The sequence below is a fragment of the Octodon degus genome, unplaced genomic scaffold (genome assembly GCF_000260255.1).
Source record: "Octodon degus isolate 3935 unplaced genomic scaffold, OctDeg1.0 scaffold00017, whole genome shotgun sequence".
NCBI classification, from domain to species: Eukaryota; Metazoa; Chordata; class Mammalia; order Rodentia; family Octodontidae; genus Octodon; species Octodon degus.
The window spans coordinates 5,677,944-5,697,009 of NW_004524593.1; the positions used below are offsets into that span (position 1 = coordinate 5,677,944).

Here is a 19,066-nt window from a genome sequence, read left to right on the forward strand (position 1 = left end):
GTTGAGAGGCCGAGGGCGTCACACGAGGTCAGCTGGCCAAGTGTATAAATAAACCCACTGCAGTCTTTGAGCAGTTTTTTTTCTCCCATCCAGAGGGAGGGCTCCACCCGACCTCAGCTTTGTGTTTTCTGATTTTTTATTTCTTCATTCTCCACCATCCCTTAGGGTAGGGCTTGCATATCCATACCCTAAGCAATCACACCAAAATAATTGCTATTATTAAAGAATTATGGGCTAAAATTAAAGACAGGCTATTAATAAAAGCTGTACAATGGGGGCTGGTGAGATGGCTCAGTGGAGCTGGTGAGATGGCTCAGTGGTCTAAAGCACCTACTTAGAACAAGCTTAGCAAAGCACAAGGACCATGGTTCAATCCCCCAGCACCACATGTCAGCCAGCCCAGCCTCCTGGTGGGCTAAGCTGGCCACACACACACACACACACACACACACACACATAAATAAATAAATAAATAAATAAAAGGAGGGGGAGAAGGTGGATAGGACTGTTCTCTCCCTTTCCCTTTTCCCACAGCTTCCCTCTTCCTGTTCTCTTGTCTTGAACACTGCTTATTTCTATACTTTTATAAAGTGGCACAGTATCGCAGTTAAAACACCATATGAGGAGCTGGAGATATAGCTCAGTGGCTTAAGGGCCTGCCTGGCAAGCATAAAGTCCTGAGTTCAATCCCTGTTACCACAAAAACAAAACAAAACACCATATGAGCAAAGAACTCATAAATATTAAGTTAAAAATGTGTGTAGTAAATAAATTATTTTTAATGCATTAAACAATCCAGACAGGCTTGGATTTCTTTAAAAAAAAAAAATCTTTGAATTTCTACACCCAACTACTTCAGGCTTGGAGGTTTAAACAGGCATTCTACCAAACAGACAGGGGTGGGGGGTGGGAGAGTGACAAAAACAGCAGAATGGTCGCACAAGGGTCATTCCCCACCTAAAACCTGAAGGCTCCTGGGCTTTATTCAGGTCCTGTTACAATCAAAAGGTAAGGAGGAAAGCATACTGAGTCCTGGTCCCAAGCCTGTCCAATTAGCGTTGTGAATTGAAGTAGATGTCCTCTCGGGATCAGAGATTACTGCTGCCTAAATGAGCAGACTGGACTGGGAATCCTAACAGGTCTCTTCCAGGCTCTGACTCTGTAAACAAAGACCAGAAGCAGATCTTCCCACCGCCCCTCCACTCCTCTCCTTTAGCCCGAGTTCGATCCCTGGTACCACCAAAAAAACCGAAAACCAAAAACCAAAACTCTCCTTTAGCCTGGGGCAGGCCTGTCCCAAAGCCCCACCTTCAACCTCGGCGCCCAGCCTTGATCTCTAGGCGCTCCCTCCACCACCCCGGAACGCGATCTGACCCGGGTCGGGACCCCGAGAACCAGCTGTTCTCCCTTTCAAAGGTACAACTCCCGACGATCCCGGATCTGGCCAACCGAGTTCTCGTCCAGGTAAAGAAAGGAGGCCAAATCGACTCCTTCGGCGATCTCCGCGGCCCGGCCCCGCCCCCTCGCCTGGCGCCAGGCCGCCGAGCACCGATCGGCTCGATGAGCGGGGGCGCAGCTCCGGCGCAGCGGCCGTCGCCGGGTGCGCGCCCGCAGTCTCCCCCTCTTCTCAGTCTTCCTCGGTCCCCGCTTCTACCCCCGGCCGCCCACCAGCCGCACATTGCCCGAGAGAGCTGCCGGGAGCTCCCCGGAGCCTCAGGTACTGGCGCCGGCCTGTTCCTGTGGGAATGGCAGGTGTGAGGAGGAAGGAAACGGAGACGACGCCCCTGCCCGCCGCCCCCCAACGTCCGGTCGGCCGAGCGCGGGCCTCGGGGTCAGGGGAGGGAGCCCCGAGCGGGGAAGCCTGGGGGCCCCGGTGCGGGAGGGAGGAAGCCGGGCGCTGGGTGCGGGTGGGGGCGGTGTAGAGGAAGAAGAATTGGAATGGAGGGGCGCCCTGGGAAGGGACGAGTGCCCGGGGCAGCCCGGCGCAGGACGGCGTCCTGGGACCCGAAGGACCAGAGGCAGGAGCAGGTGTTGGGGTACGTGGCCTGGTGCTGCGGGTGGGGCGGAGTGAGCGGAGCTGCCCCTGGAGTAGACGGGGTTGATCCTCCATCCAAGGGCTTCGGAGAAAGAGCGCCAACCCTGCTGTGTTCCTGATGCCCGGAAGGTGGGGGTGCTTCCTTACGCCGCCGGGCTCTGCGAGTGTCGTCTCTAGTCTGGGTCCCTCGGAGTCACTTTATTTCTGTGAAACGGCGAATGAGAAATGAAGAAGAGGAGTAGGAAGGAGAGTGATGGCTGGGAAAAGGAAAGTCTGCCAGATGCAAGCTTTTTGTGAAGTGGATACGGAGGAAGTCGTTGTTGTTCTGTAAAACCAACCAAACAACAACAACAAAAGCCAGTATTTATTAAAGAATAGGTTGCAAGTTTAAATGTGTAATTGGTTAGAATGCGCCATTTAATAGAGAAGGTGCCACTTCATAAAATGCATATGTGAGAATTTAAGTATAGGATGTTGGTTTGAGAGGCACAGGGCATTAAAGCGTAAATAAATTGTGTGGTCGTGTTTAGCTTCGGTGTGGAAATAGATGACGATGGCTCTCTCGTTTACGTGTATCCTTGCCTGAAATGACAATAATTTTTTGTAGGTGTAATCCTAGGCAGAACATGTACGATTCTAACTTCTGGTCCCGGTTTATTTCTACGAGTTGTTTGGCACAAATATCATCAGTTGCCCAGTGGTCCATCAAGTGTAGCTAATTAGTTTGCCTGCTGGTTTGCTGATGGCTCTTCTGTTTGCCAGACCTAAGTTTCCTACCCTTCTGACGTTGATCCTCTGGAACTTCAGTATGAGATTTGCACTTCATTAAAGTTTTATCTTTTTACTCTATGTAAAGAGATTATGTAAATCTGTTGTCTGCTGAGTGTTAAGGCTGCCCCTTTTAGGGTTTTAAATATGGGTAAAGTACAGATATGGTGAAAAGCTCAAGTTCTTCAGTTATTTGCTTTGTCATCTGTTTCTCCGTGCAGTCTGTAACATTCTGCATGAATGAATCTGAAATCAAAGCATGAGAAATAAAGCGGGCCCGATGTACGTGACAGAAATATTGGAGAATGAACTCTAGAGCTCTTACTGAGGTAGCAAGAATTTGGTTTGTGTTTCAAGTGGTTCAGTTTCTAGCTTGGAAGCTTTTTTCTTTTTAATGAAAGAAAAGTATTTGTGTTTGTTTTGACAGGAAACCGAATTAAAATACTGTTTTTAATCTGATTTATAAAACTATAAGCTGATTGTATTTTTTTTAGTGTATAATATTAACCAACAAACTAATGTTTGTATCTGATTTAGACATCATTAAAAGCATTTATATAACTTTATGAGACATACAACGTCTATACGTGATTTTTTTCTTTCAGGAGAAGATGGAGGGCTACTGGGTTGTGACAAGGAATTACATGTTTCTAGAACAGAATTGTTTAACTCAATAGCAACTAATTGAATACTTTTTAAAACTGGTCATACATAGCCATTGATTTAAGGGTTTTGGTGAATGAGGGGACTATCACTATTATCTTTACTAAGTCTTAGTACTTACTTTAGGGTGTCATAAAGAATAAAAGGGAAAATGTGTGTATAACACTGAGGACTGAAATGATTGTGAACTACTCAGAAAATGTATGCATATTTGTGTCAAGCCCATAGGAAACATTCAGTACATTTTAGGTATTCTGAAGTCCTAGATATTTAGCTATCATTTGGTCCAAAATACTGAAAATTCATATATACATAGGACAGCTTTTTTTCCAAGAAAATTTTGATAATGTTGCATACTCAAGCACTTGTTTTTTTGGTACCAGGGATTGAATTCAGGTCATTGCACTTGCCAGGCAGGAATTTAAGCCATTGAGCTATAACCTGTTTTGTTTTGTTTTGTTTTTTCCATTTAGTACAGGGTCTGTAGGATTTTACTACACAGATCCCACTCACTGATCCTCATGTTTTCAGCCTCCCAAGCACTGGGATTACAGATGCCTACCATACCTAGTCTCAATCACTGTCTCAGCATGCCCAGGGGGCAGGGCCAGTACTGTAAACTGGGGATCAAAACCCGTTCCCTGTGTCTAAGCAAGCACTTTAATCCACTGAGCTATCAGGACAGCCCCTGGTGGTTTTAATATACGAAAACAGGTCATTTCTCCTCTCACAAAACACTTCAGTGACCCCAAAATGTGTGGGAGTTTTTTCCTCATCCACAAGTAAGCAATTTTGCAGCAGATTCTCCAGATTATGTTTTCACTTACTCATTTCCGATGTTACTTGCCTGGAGATATAACATCAGATCCCACTGTTTGCGGGCTCAGTGCCACGAGGTTGCTCCTACCACCAATACTTGTTACAGGCCTTAGGTTGTTGTGGGTTTTTTTGTTTTGTTTTGGTTTTTTTAATTTTATTTTTTATTTTAGGAAAGGGTCTACAGGGTGTTCAGCATCTCACAACTAGATCAGACTCCTAGTGATAAACCTGTTTACAGCCTCCCAAGAGCTGGGATTACAGGCTCATGCCACCACACCCAGTCTCAATTTCCTTCTCAACACACCCCAGGGAGCAGGACCAGCATGACAGGCCTGAGGATCAAACCTCTGGCCCCTGAGCAGGCACTTTAATCCGCTGAGCTATTTGGCTGGCCCTTATACTTGTATTTTTGAATAACCAACCAAAACTGGGGTACCCACAGTTCCTTTCTTGGATTCAGTTAATTTGGTAGCTCATAAAACTTGGGGAAACACTACTTACATTTACTGGTTTAGTACAAAGGATATTACAAGGGATGCAGACTCAGATGGAACAGATGTATAAGGCAAGGTGTGGAAGAAGGAGCTCAAAGCTTCCATGACACAGTGAGGCATGGTACCCTGCAAAACCCCTGTATGTTTAGCTCTCTAGAACACTGTCCTTTTGAATTATTATGAAAGCTTCATTAGTAGCCATAATGGTTTGTAGCATTGGCCATTAGCAACCAGATAGCCCTTCTTTCCTCCCTGGAGGTTAGGGGTGGGTGAGGCTGAAACATCCCAACCATTTAATCATGTTTTGGTATTTCCTGTGACTCACCTCTGCTGTGAAGCTACTTGGGGGTTGCCTGCCACCAGCCATCTCATTAGCAAAAACAAAACAACAAAAAAGAAAAATCACACATCACCCTGAGATGAGTAAGGGTTTTACAAACTATATGTGAAGAAACAAGAGGAAGATCTAAGCTAGGTAAATAGTAAGCACTTATATATATACAGGCAGTGCTTTTTTGTTGTTGTTTTTTCCCCTGGAACCGGGGATTGAACTCAGGCCCTTGTGCTTGCCAGGGAAACACTTATTCTACTGAGCCATCTCCCCGGCCCCAACACAGGCAATTGCTGCGTTATATATCACAATATCACACCAGTACTTACCAAACATAAGCCTTTTTCATAGAGCTCCTGTGGGACCTGATAGTTTACAGGTGACTGCATGTATTACTTGGTGTGACTATCCCAACTCCATACTGCACTCCCTGTAAGAGTCACTCTTCTACACCCAAGGAAACAACCATTGTTTACCAACTGAGAGAATTAGATGCATACTGCTATTTTCTGACTCCAAGTTAAAATCACAAAACATGTTAACATTTACACAAGAACTATCTCCAATTTTACCCCATTTTTATATAATCTACTGCTTTATTTTATAAAATCCCTAATTTACTCATTTCCTCCATGTGTTTTCTTAGGGACATTGCAATCTTTAAACCTAATAAGTAGACCTGGGTCACTGGAGTAGAATAGTCAGAAAAGTGAGGGGAAGCCCACCATACAAGACCTTGTACACCATTTGAAGTACTTCCTCTTATCTCTAGTAGTATTCTCAAATGTAATGAAATTTATTTTCTTCTTCAGGTGGTGAATACTCTACTGGGAAATAAAAAAGTACTCCAAGAATAAAAAATATGCCTCCCAAATTTAAGCGCCACCTAAATGATGATGATGTCACTGGTTCTGTGAAAAGTGAAAGGGTAAGTTGAGAGATTTTTTTTTTTTTTTCTTTGAGATAGCCTCACTAAGTAGCCCAGGCTGGCCTCGGACTCTAGGGAGTCCTTCAGCTTCAGCTTCCCAAGCGCTGGGATTACAGGATTGAACCACCATGCCCAGTAAGTTCAGAATCTTAAGCTTTGAAATAAGAAAGATTCAAAATGTTTTTATTTCTTTTATAAATGATAAAGAAATCTACAGTTTATGGCTATTACAGGGGCAGAAAAGGGGCTGATCCCTTCCCTGTTTGTTCTGAAGGGACATCGCTGATTCCCTAAGACAGAAGACAGGTTAACAAGAAAAAAGTGTGGCAGATTTGGTCATAGTTTTACATGACATTGGAGCCTTCACATTGAAGATCTCAAAACCCAGAGTGAGCTGTCCATTTTTATGTTTAGCAGGGGTAGCCATATACAAAAATGATTGAACAGAATAGCTATTATCTAATAGTGATAGCCCAGGGGGAGGGAGGGAAACTCAGACAGCCTATCTCCGCCTCTCAATGTCACTCCTTCCTTCTGAGTGCTGGGTAGGACTCCACTTAAGATGGAGTTCTTAGGTTGGGGTCTGATCCCCCAGGTGTGCAGTGCTGGCTCCGCCCTCAGGGCATGCTGAAAGGGAGATTAAGAGTGGGTGTGGTACTCATGTGCCTGTAATACCATCATTTGGGAGGCCGAAAACAGGTGAATTGCTACATGTCCCATCTGGGTAGTGAGACCCTGTCGGCCTTGTACCAAATACATTAAAAAAAAAAAAAAAAAAAAAGATGGAGGTCTTATGACCAACAAACAAGGTTTTTGTTTTTTTTTTTTTTTAAGTTTATTATTTTATTTATTTATTTCTGTGGCTGGCTCAGCCCACCCTGGGGGTGGGGCTGGCAGGGCTGGCAGGGCCAGCATAGCATGCAGCGCTGGGGATTGAACCACAGTCCTTGTTCTTTTCCTAGGCTTGTCTAAGCAGGTGCTTTAGGCTGCTGAGCTATCTCACTGGCCCCAAACAAGGTGTATTAGAGAATAATTTTATAGCCAACTCTTAACATGGAAAAGTAGAAGATTGGGGTAATTTTTTTTTTTTTTTTGGTAGGGTCTCACTATGCAGCTCTGACTCGTAGTGATCCTTCTGATTTCTGCTTCCCTAGTGCTGGGATTACAGGCTTGTGCCACCATGCCTGGGCTTTTTTTTTAAGGTTTTTTTTTGGGGGGGTGCATAATATTTGTGAGTTTTAGGACTGGTGTTGAGGAACAGGGTTTCTGGTTTCTAGTACATAACTTTAAGAAACAGAAATTTGAATTTCTGTGGCTTGCCTTGGGGAAAATGATCACAGTGACAGAAAAAGATCAGGGACAAACTTTCCTACTGAGGCAGCTTCAGAGTCCTTCACTTTGGGGTACAGTGTTCTGGTGCACAACACTCTAACCTTACTTGTTCTCTTCATAGTAAGCATTAAAAAGATTGATGGCTCACTGAATTCCATTTCCATCATTGATCAAATCATTGTGTGCACAGTTTCTTTCAAGGAAAATTTTACTCTTTTTTTTTTGGCAGAACCGGGGATTGAACTCAGGCCCTTGCGCTTGCCAGGGAAGCACTTATTCTACTGAGCCATCTCCCCAGACCCTTTGAAGGAAAATTTTATACAAATAGAAATCTTACACGGAATTCTGAACTTAAATATATTTATTTGTTTTCAGAATTTTTCATATTGAAAAAAGTTGCAAATTACAAAACAGCCTAGGCCAGCACCTCTAAATCTGTTAATGTTTTTTAGTGAAATATGTGATTATCTAACGGAATATGAAAATGAATTAGCTAATACCAGTGCAGGTGAGGTTTTCTGTAGAGATACAAAAGCCTGATGTCTCAAGAGAGCAGGGCACCCTGGACTGAGCCTGAGGAGGGTTGCTGTCTGTTTGCAAATTCCCGGAAAGCTGGGACCCAAGGCAGCAGATAACAGCTTCTCCTGCAGGCGCCCTGTCCTTTGATCCCTTGCTTGGGATGTTATGGGCTAGCATTTGTGTGGACCTAGTGTTAAGCAAATGGTAGAAGTCAATAGAGACAGTAGTTTGTATTCACTTAGGTAATTATGCACATTCCTTAGTCTGCCTTTACCCCTCGATAAATGTAAGATGCCTCTGAGGCTCTGGGCTCAATTTGAGAGACACTAAATTTAGTGAGACCTCTGAAGCTACATTCATCAGGTCTTATCGTTTCTTTCCGCACCGACCAGTAACATAAAACAGTTTTCCTCCAAATAAGTTTTGACACCAAACTTAACAATACCCATGGCTTACAAAAATTTTTAGATTTTGGAGTTGTAGGTAATGAATTCTGGACCTGTGATTATCTCAGTAGTCCAGAGTATCTTTATGTAATGCTTCAAATGTAGTTCATTCCAGATACTCTACATAAATATGTATAAACCTAGAAATTAGGGGCTGTGTGTAGGTCAGTGGTAGAGCACTTGTCTGGCATGCAACAGGGCCTAAGTTCATTCCCTAGCATCTTAAAAAGAATCGGAGAAAAGGGGAGAGGGAGGAAAGGAGGGAGGCAGAAACTCTGGAAATTACTGTATGCAGTACTTTGGACAAGAACCTTTGTTGTGATTGTTGTAGAGAGATTACTGTTAGAATAAATGCTGAAAGAAATATTTGAATTAGTTTTCTTTTTCTAGCTGTCTGAAATCATCCTCACTTCCTTTCTTCCTGTCATCATTTCATTTACTGATTCATTAAATAAGTATTTATTGACCACCCACAATGTGCTAGGTGTTGTATTAGAACGCAGAGGACATGGGCGTATTCACTGCCCTTAGAAAGCTTTGAGTGCACATGTCCTTGTTTTATATGCTCTTTGTTTTTACAACCTTGCAACCCCAGAAGCTCATATTACCCACTCTGTCCAGCGTTCAGCATTTTATGATTTAGAATTATCTTTTAATGCAGTCCAAAAAAGTTTTATCTTTCTCTTATTCTAACTCTTCCTACGTATTTTCTTTTCTAATTTGATGGGGAAGTAGAGTCCACCAAAAGACTGATTCATTCTTTTCTTTTTTCTTTTTTTTTTTTTTTTTTGGCAGAACTGGGGATTGAACTCAGGTCCTTGTGCTTGCCAGGGAAGCGCTTATTCCACTGAGCCATCTCCCCGGCCTGCCTGCCTGCTGGCCGACCTGCCGGCCAGCCGGCTGGCCGGCCAGTCGGTCGGTCAGTTGGTCAGTCAATCTGTCTTTCTTTCTTTCTTGTACTAAGCTGCATCCTCACTTTTCTTCTTGTTTCAAGAGGGTCTTGTTTTTAGTAGTCCAGTTGTTAAGTATGTAGCCTGCCTGCCTTTCTTTCTTTCTTTCTTTCTTTCTTTTTCTTTTCTTGTACTAAGCTGCATCTTCCACTTTTCTTGTTGTTTCAAGAGGGTCTTGTTAAGTTTTTAGTAGTCCAGTTGTTAAGTATTTAGTAATCTATGCTGGCTGACCTTGCAGTTGCGGTGCATAGCCTACTTAGCCTTCCAGGTAGCTGGAATTATAGGTATAGGCCACCATGTCCAACCCTAGATCTTTTCCCCCTGGTACTGGGGATGGAACCTACTTGTTTTAAAATAAGCTTTATGTATGTATTTAAAAATACAACGTATACCAGAAATGGTAGCACACACCTGTAATCTCAGCATTCTTCAAGGCTGAGCCAGGAGAATTACAAACTTGAACTCAGACCGGGCAACTTAGTGACTTAGGTGAGATTCCCTCTCCAAATGATAAAAGCATAGTCTCAGTCAGTTCTACTGAAACTGTGACTATGTTATTTCCTCTTTACTTTGTGCTTTAATTACTGCCGCAGTTTATTGTACAAATAGGATTTTAGATGCCATCCGAACTTGATAAAATTGACAGTGTAATTAGAGTCTTCCCATTGGATATTTGCCAGATTGTAATATTTCATAACTGGTATAATTATCTGTAATAACTTTTTAAAGTTCTGTTACTTTGTTACAGATTTTATGCTTTATTGATAAATAATTCATATGACTTGCAGTTCACCTATTTAAAATATATAGTCTGTTGGATTTAGTATACTCAGTGTTGCATCACCAGCACCACAGTGAGTCCTGGTGCATTTTCATCATTCCTAAAAGTAACTCTGGATAGCTTAGTGGACTAAAGCGCCTGTTTAGTCAGAGCGTGGCTCCGGCATGCCATGATGGTGCGTGCCTGTAATCCCAGCACTTGGGAGACTGAAAACAGGAGGATCACTGTGAGTCTGATCTGTGTAGTGAGACCCTATAGACCCTGTGCTAAATACAGAAAATAAATAATAAATAAGAGAAAGAAAAGGAACTCTGTACCCTTTAGCAGTCATCAGTTACCCTTATTTTCTTCTTCCTCAGCCCCAGACAGCCAAAAAGCTACAGATTTACCTATTGTGGACATTTTCTGTAAAAAAAATACAATTTATAGCTTTTTATTATTAGCTTTGTTATTGTCAGTGTTGTATGGATCAATATTTCATTCCTTTTTATTGCTGGATCAAATTCCATTGTACAGATGTACTACATTTAGTTATGTAGTAGTAGTTGATGGACATTGGTGTTTTGGTTCTTATGAATACTCCTGCTATGAATATTAGCGTGCAAATATTGGTTTGAACATATGTTTTCCTTTGTCTTAGGTAAGTGGTATGACCAGGTGTCTTAGTAGCCCTATACTCAATCCTTTAAGGAACTACTGAACTGTTTTCAGAGTGATTGCAGAGTTTTTATATTCCCACCAGCAATGTGTAAGGGTTCCCACTTGCCCACCGTATCCATGTCAATAGTTGTTACTGCTGCCTATAGTGAGCCTGATGCAGGGTCTTAACTGTAGTCCAGTATACTTTATTAACATTGTGTGCTTAACACTCTTATTTGTTCAGTGAATGTGGAAAGCACAGATTTTCGTGTGTATTTCTGTTTACAACTATAATAATCACACTTCATCATCTAAAAAAAAATCTAAAAACCAAATTGGATCATAGTACATTTTGTTTTTATAACTTGAGCAGCTTTTGTTTCACATATTTTGAAACTATATTGTTAAGGTATATAAACATTTGTTGCTGTGAATCCACTTGGTGGATTTAGCGTTTGCCATTTTGAAATCTTGTGCGATTGTTTAACGGTCTATCCTAAAATTTCTTTTTAGATTATTAACTTTTAACATGCTTTTGATTAGAATTTGTTGATGTATCTTCTCTATTTTTTTCTACCTCTCCCTCATTATTTGACATTTTAGGTGAACTTCTTGTAAACGGATATTAGCACAATTTTTTTCTTTAATTCCAGTCACATGTGGTTTTTGTTTTGAAAGATACACTCAGACCATTCCCATTTGTGATGAGAATTAATAATATTTGGATTTGTTCTGTGCCAGCTGGCCCCTCTGCCAGCATTGAATGTTCTCCACCCTGATTGTATCTGGCTCTTCGTTATCCTTTGGATCTCAGCTTAAATTTCACCTCTCAGAATGGTTTTTCATGATAGCCTAATTTCCTGCAGTCCCCGTCCCTTTCTGTCCCATCTATCACTGCTTTAATCCTCTGCATACCATTTAGCAGTCACTTTTTTGTGTGATGATTAAGACCTGTCTTGTTCAAACCTGGTACGTGATACTTAAAACAGTGCCTAGCACTTAGAAAATGCTCAGGAATACCTAAGTGCATATTGAATATATCCCCCTTCCTTGTTTTTCTCATTATATTATTTTACATAGATGTAATGATATTCTTTGTATTCTTACATTTTCCCTCTTTTATGCCCGTTGCTGGATTATTTTTCCTCATTTCTCACTTGCCTCTGTAGTCACTAGGAAGTTTAGCACTTTTACTCCCTTTCTCCATTCTCTCTTTAGGTCTTTGTTACTAACTTTAAACATTAACAGTAATGTTTAAACTGTGTTTTCTGTCACCACACCAAAAGCTGTGTGCTTCCCATTGCTTTATGGTTTTAGCCCCTCTCCAGTCTGTTCTTCCCTCCCTCCTTCCCTCCTTCCCTCCTTCCCTCCTTCCCTCCTTCCCTCCTTCCCTCCTTTCCTTCCTTCCACTTCTAACCAAAATGAACACAAGTGTGTCTTTGCCTCCTCACTTCATGCTCCCACTGCCAGCTTCAGAGCTTTGCTAGGACTAGTTTTTGGTTTTTTAAATCTTCTCTTTATTATGCCTTTTCTTTTTCAATAGCTTTATCTTGCATATAATAAAATCTTATCGACACTTAAATTTGTCCACATATTTTATTAGATTCTTTGATTGTATTCATCTCTAAAGATCTTTATTTTGGCTGTTGTCACTTCTTCAGTAATTTCCTCAAAAAGGTACATGGGTGAAGTATTCATTTTGTATTCTATTAAAAAAACAAACATGGGCCAGCCAAATAGCTCATCAGATTAAAGTACCTTCAGGTGTTCATCCTGGGCCAGCAGGCCCTGCCCCTGGGGCCGCACTGAGATGGCAATTGAGACTGGGCGTGGTGGCTCTACTGGGTGTGGTGGCCTGCCTGTAACCCCAGCTCTTGGGAGGCTGTAAACAGGTGGATCACTGAGTCCCATCTAGTAGTGAGACCCTAACACCCTTTCCTAAAATACAAAACAAACAAAAAACTTGTGCTGGCCTGGTCCCCGGGGAGCACTGAGTTGGTGACTGACCCTGGGTGTGGTGGCACAGGCACCTGTAATCCCAGCACTTGGGAGACTGAAAAACAGGAAGATCACTATGAGTCTGATCTACAGAGTGAGACCTTGTAGACTAAGAATGTACTAAAATACTAAATACATTTTTTTTTTAAATTACCAGAAATTTAAAATACCACAAAGTTACTATCTTGAACTTCTGGTGATCAGAAGTTCAGAATGGGACTCATGGGGCTAAAATCAGGGTACCAGAAGGACTGTTTTCCTTCTAGAAGGTCTAGGAGAAAAAAATGTTTTCTTGCCTTCCAAGCTTTTGGAGGCTTTTTTGACTCCAGCCCTTCCTGTGTGTCTCTCTCCCCATCTCTCTCCCTTCTCCCTCCATCTCTGTCCCTTCCCCCTTCCCTGTCTCCCTACTTGCTTTCTCTTAGCTTGGGTCCATAAGAGTAATCCATGAAACATGCAGGTTAACTCATTCACAGATTTTGGTGATTCAGGCACGGAGAGCCATTGTTTTGTTTACAAGTGAAAACTGTTGAAGTTGTTTTATGTCTGAAAGTTCTGGTTTTGCTCTTTAGTGTTCTTTGGGAATTTTTGTCTTCCCTCTTGGGTACATAGTAAGGCCAGCGTCATTTTAAGGAAGATTATTCTGGTTTAGAAGGTAAAAATATGAAGTTGCTTTTGTTTTGAAGTGCAAATTTATGTAGAATGCAGTTTATAGACTGCGTAGGTGAACTGTGTCAGTTATTAAGCCTTCCTCTCTCAGCTCTGAGATTTACTCCTCTATTCCACTTTGTTTGAACTCTAGAAACTTTTTTCTTTTACTTGGCTCCCTGTTAAGTTCTGCTACTAGAGAGAGAGACTGGAAGGCAGTAGAAAGAAGGGATTGTACCTTCTTGGCTACCTGCACTGTCAGCTGTGGAATTACAAGCATTTCTTTAGAACATAGGCAGATTGTCCCATGCCTTTTAGTTTCCAGTAAGTGTATGTAATTATTCTCTCTGCCTGGAAGCTTATAGTTAAATATCACTAATATAGGAAACTTGTTTCATTACTCCTCTTTGAAATTTTTTTAGGACTTACGCATTTGAAAACTCAATCTTTTTCTTTTCTTTTTTTGACAGAGAAATCTTTTGGAAGATGATTCAGATGAAGAAGAGGACTTTTTTCTGTAAGTTTTCTTTCTCTTTTTCATAGCTTTATCAAGATATAATCAACATATAAAATACATACTGTGGTGCCTTGATTCTCAAATTTGATTCTTTCCAAAATTCTGGCCACAAACGAAGTTGGACAAGAACTGTATCAAATTTAATGGTTAGCTTCATTGTTGACCTTATGGAGAAATGTGATTTGGTGCTAGTCTAGTTCAGTTTGCAACTAGAATGATAGAAAGAATTGAGTTTGTGAACTGAGCTATCTGTATATTTAAAGTGTACAATGAATTTTGATATAGATGATATAAACCTGTGAGATCATAATGAGAATAAAATGACATAGCCATCATGGTGATCTTTTGCCATAATTTGTATTTTCTAGAATTTTTATAATGAAATCATGCAGTTACCTTTCCCCATTTTTTACTGGCATCATTTGCTGAGTATCATTGTTTTGAGATTCAATTGTGTATTGATAGTTTGGGGTTTTTTTTCCTAAGTAGTATTCTACCATGTGAATATGCTACTATTTACCTCTTCACTAGCATGTGAATATTTGGGTTTTTTCTAGTTTCAGGCTATTCCAAATAAAGCTGCAGTGAATATTTCCATAGAGCAGTGATAGTGAACCTGTGACATGCTTCTTGTGGTGTTCTCCTTTTGAGATAAAAGGTGTTAATGGGTGTGTTCTTTTCTACACTGAAACTTCAGTAGTCAGGTTTTATTGTAGTATTGACACTTTGCAGTAAAGAAATAGGTTTTGTATTACAGTGTGGGCACTTAGTTCTAAAAGGTTCACCATCACTGGCATATAGGTTTTTGTGTGGACATATACTTGTATTTATCTGGGTAAATTTCTGTGAGTGTCTGTTGATCTGCTTTTTGTACCTGGGACCAAATACATGACATGCGTAATTTATGTGAGGAAAGGTTTTATTGGCTCATGGGCTTCAGAGGGCTCCCTCCACAGTCACCTTGCAGAGGTAGCATGGCAGTAGGGTCAAGCAAAACTCCTTCATTCCTAGCAGTGAGAAAGCAGAGCAGGAAGAACAGTCCCTAAGCAAAAAGGGCCAAGGATCAGATCTAGTACACAAGGTCACCCCTCCATGACCTACCCAGGAGTTTGGTTTACTGATCCCCTCAGCAAGTTTCAAGCCAGTCAAGTTGACGGTCTTGCTTAACTGTCACAAAGTGAAATGGCTAGTATACAAGTGCTTTCCTAAGTAGAAGTAGTAGAACTACTACTAGTAGTAGTAGCTTGTATTTTCATCAGTACTGTTTGAAAGTTTTAATTGTTCTTACAACACTATGGATGGGTTTTTTGTTTTGTTCTTTTTTTTTTTATTTTAACATTTATTGTGTGTGTGTGTGTGTGGGTGTGGGTGGCCAGCTCAGCCCACCAGGGGACGCGGCTGGCTGGCATGTGGTGCTGGAGGATTGAACCGCAGTCCCTGTGTTTGCCAAGCTTGTTCCAAGTAGGTGCTTTAGACCACTGAGCCATCTCTCCAGCCCTGTTTTGTTCTTTTCATTTCAGCCTTTCTAGGGAGTGGGTGGTGATATCTCATTATGGTATTAATTTGCACATCCCAAATGAGAAGTAATGTTGAACATCTAGTATGCTTATTTTCTGTCCTCATACTTTATCAGGCTAAGTATGTGTTCATATATTTTGCATTTGAACATTTTCTTTCCCTTTCACAGTATCTGTTGTATACCTTGGATCTTATTTACCCTGTTTGCTTCTCACACTAGGGAGACAGTATAATATTTGTACATGTGTATCTGGTTTATTTGACTTAGGGGTATGTTTTTTGACTTATGAGTAAGAATTTTGTGTATTCAAGACATAAGTTCTTTGTCAACTACATGCTTTGCAAATATTCCAGATCCGTAATTTTATTTACTTAGTTTATACAATATAATTCCAGTTTAAAGCTATGATTTGGATTAAATCAATTTATACAATTCTTGTAAATCTTTTTTTATTAGTACATGTTTGTAGTATGTAATGATTACAACTCATTGTAGGGAATTGGTACAGGTATATAACACATCTTAATTCTTTTTTGTGCCCTAGCCCTCCTACCCCTCCCTGTTCCTTCCAATTCTTGGTTCCTTACCATTTTCTTTTCTTTTCTTTTCTTTTTTTCTTTTCTTTTTTTTTTTTTTTTTGGCAAAACCTGGGATTGAAGGCAGGCCCTTGCACTTGCCAGGCAAACACTTATTCTCTGAGCCATCTCCCCGGCCCCTAGGGTTTTTTTTCTTCAATGAAAATATTTTATAAAAATTAATTGAAGGGCTGGTGAGATGGCTCAGTGGTCTAAAGCACCTACTTAGACCAAGCTTAGCAAAGCACAGGGACCGCGGTTCAATCCCCCAGCACCACATGCCAGCCAGCCCCGCCCCCTGGTGGGCTGAGCTGGCCACACACACACACACATACACACACAAATAAATAAATAAACAAATAAATTTTAAAAAAATTAATTGAAACCCCCAAAACAATGGATGATAAAAGCTTATAGAACAGGAAACAAGTCCAGTAACAGAAAATACTATCATTTTTGGCAGGAACGTCAAGATGATATGGGGAGATAATTTTTACAGGTTACAAGATTTCCATAGAATATCAAAACTAATTGCCTACATTACCATGTACAATGAGAAGAAGCTTTAGACTAAGCAATAGTTACCTGTTAAAAAGGAACTCAGTATATTGAGAAGAAAGCCAGATTTGGGTAAATAACATGATTACCTGAATTTAAGTTTGATACCCTTGTGTGAGAATTACTCTTTCTGGCCAACAGTGATCCACCCCTAAGTAATGTTATGCCTTCCAAAGGACCTAACAGCCAAATTGACACAATGTTTAAAATGCAGCTCCAGGGGCTGAGGATTTGGCTCAGTGGTAGAATGCTTGCCTAGCAAGCAGGAAGCCCTGGGTTTGGTCCTCGGCACCAAAACCAAAAAATAAACATTCCCTAAAAAACAATTCAACCAAAAATATACAGTAAAATCGAAAAAAGACCAAAAACAAACAGTAACTATAAAATGCAGCTCCTACACTATATTCTGTTTAATGAAAAATACACAAACCAAATGAAGTTATTAAAACAATTTTTTAAAAGTAGCTGACATCCAGTAGCAGTGTTCACAGTATTCAAAAGGTAAAACAACCCATGTCCATCAATGTGGAGATTACAGAAAAGGGATACTGTTCAGCTTTTTTTTTTTTTTTTCAGAACCGGGGATTGAACTCAGATCCTTGCGTTTGCCAGTCAAGCGCTTATCCTACTGAGCCATCTCCCCGGCCCCCTGTTCAGCTTTTAAAAACTTCTTTTATCTGCAACAATATGAATGGACATTGAAAACATGAGGTTGAGTGATAGAAGCCAGTGATAAGGGGGGAAATGTTATGTGATTCCTCTTAGAGGTAGTAGAGTAGTCAGATTCATGGAAATACAAAGTAGAATGGTGGTTGCCAGGACCTTGAGGGAGGGAGCATGGAGAGTTTGCTGTTTAATTTTTTTTTTTGTTTATTTTTTTGTTTGTTTAATTAATTAATTTTTTTTATTTTATTTATTATTTATTTATGTGTGTGTGTGTGTGTGTGTGTGTGTGTGTGGCCAGCTCAGCCACCAGGGGGCGGGGCTGGCTGGCATGTGGTGCTGGGGGGTTGAACCGCGGTCCCTGTGCTTTGTTTAGCTTAGCTTGTTCTAAGTAGGTGCTTTAGACCACTGAGCCATCTCACCAGCCCCTGTTTAATTAATTTAGAAAGATGAAAGTTTTTCTGTTGGATGTTGGTGATGTTGCAGAACATGTGAATGTACTTAGTGCCATAAAACTTTACATTTGAAATTATTAAAATAACCAATTTTGCCTTGTATTTATCACAGTACAAATTACTTGACCATATTTGTGGCTGTATTTGTAGACTCTATTGACTTCTGTTTATATGCAAAATATGAATGCTGGGCTGGTGAGATGGCTCAGTGGTCTAAAGCACCTACTTAGAACAAGCTTAGCAAACCACAGGGACCCCGGTTCAATCCCCCAGCACCACATACCAGCCAGCCGTGCCCCCTGGTGGGCTGAGCTGGCCACACACACACACACACACATAAATAAAATTTTTAAAAAACAATATGAATGCTGTGTAACTATCTTAAATTAGTACCACAGTGACTATTATGTCTTTTTTTTTGGTTTATTTATTTGTGTGTGTGTGTGTGTGTGTGTGTGTGTGTGTGTGTGGCCAGCTCAGCCCACCAGGGGGCAGGGCTGACTGGCATGTGGTGCTGGGGGATTGAACCCCGGTCCCTGTGCTTTGCTTAGCTTAGCGTGTTCTCAGTAGGTGCTTTAGACCACTGAGCCATCTCACCAGCCCCCACTATTATGTCTTTTTAATAATTTGCAAAAGAAAATACTAATAATAATTTGCAAGGTAGTGTGTATTTTTCAAGTTTGTATTCATGGTTCTTTTAGCTTATTTGAGGTTTAAAAAAATGTAATACAAAAAAAAGAATTTTAATATAGGTTTTGGAATCATCTTGTCTGTTTCTACAAAAATGTCCTGTTGAATTTTTTTTTATAAAAAACTATCAAATTTATTTCATATTTCATTTTTAAATTAGAGCTGTTGGATAATGACTAACTTACAATGTATCATCAGAGGTGCAGTAAACGTTAATAAGCTATTAAATGCTACCGTAAATAAAATTACTGGATCATGCATCTAGAAAAGTCATGTTTAGTAGTCGAAAGTTCTGGTTATAGTTAATAATTGAAAAATCTTTTAGTCTAGACCTAACTATAGCTCATCCTTATTTTAAAATAATTTATCCTGTTCGTGCAATTACTATTATGCCCAACCACATTTTTCCTACTTTTAGGTCTTTACCACTTAGGCAGTATGGCTTACATGTGAATTCGTTCAGAGCTCCTTAAACAAAAACAGAGTAGTAATCTTCACCACAACCTGTCTAACCAGAAGTACAGGACGTTATTACCATGAAAGTTAAAACAAAGTATGGAACAGAAAACAAGTGTTATCTATAGAATGAGCAAATTATCTGATAATACATTTTAACTTGGAATATTAACTTGGACACTTTAACTGTGAAATATTTCAGTTTTAGCACAAAAAAAATGCTTGCAAGGTATTGCAGTGTTTGGCATTTTTACTGCAAGTTTTAAATCAGCGTTACGTAAAAAC

The 19,066-nt window shown here is 40.5% G+C and overlaps 1 protein-coding gene across 3 annotated transcripts in view; it reads left to right on the plus strand.

Annotated features, from left to right (window-relative positions):
* Positions 1-1,552: 1,552 nt before the first annotated feature.
* Vamp4 (vesicle associated membrane protein 4) overlaps positions 1,553-19,066 on the plus strand; it is a 41,613-nt gene continuing 24,099 nt past the window's right edge. For 2 of the 3 annotated variants that reach the window (XM_004626806.2, XM_004626807.2), the window contains exons 1-3: positions 1,553-1,717; positions 5,923-6,038; positions 13,819-13,865. In XM_004626806.2, coding sequence (XP_004626863.1) covers positions 5,973-6,038; positions 13,819-13,865 — 113 coding nt within the window. In that variant the 5' untranslated portion in view covers positions 1,553-1,717; positions 5,923-5,972. Of the gene's footprint in view, positions 1,718-1,889; positions 2,037-5,922; positions 6,039-13,818; positions 13,866-19,066 lie in introns of those variants that run through there. The other variant, XM_023710303.1, reaches the window with a different exon arrangement.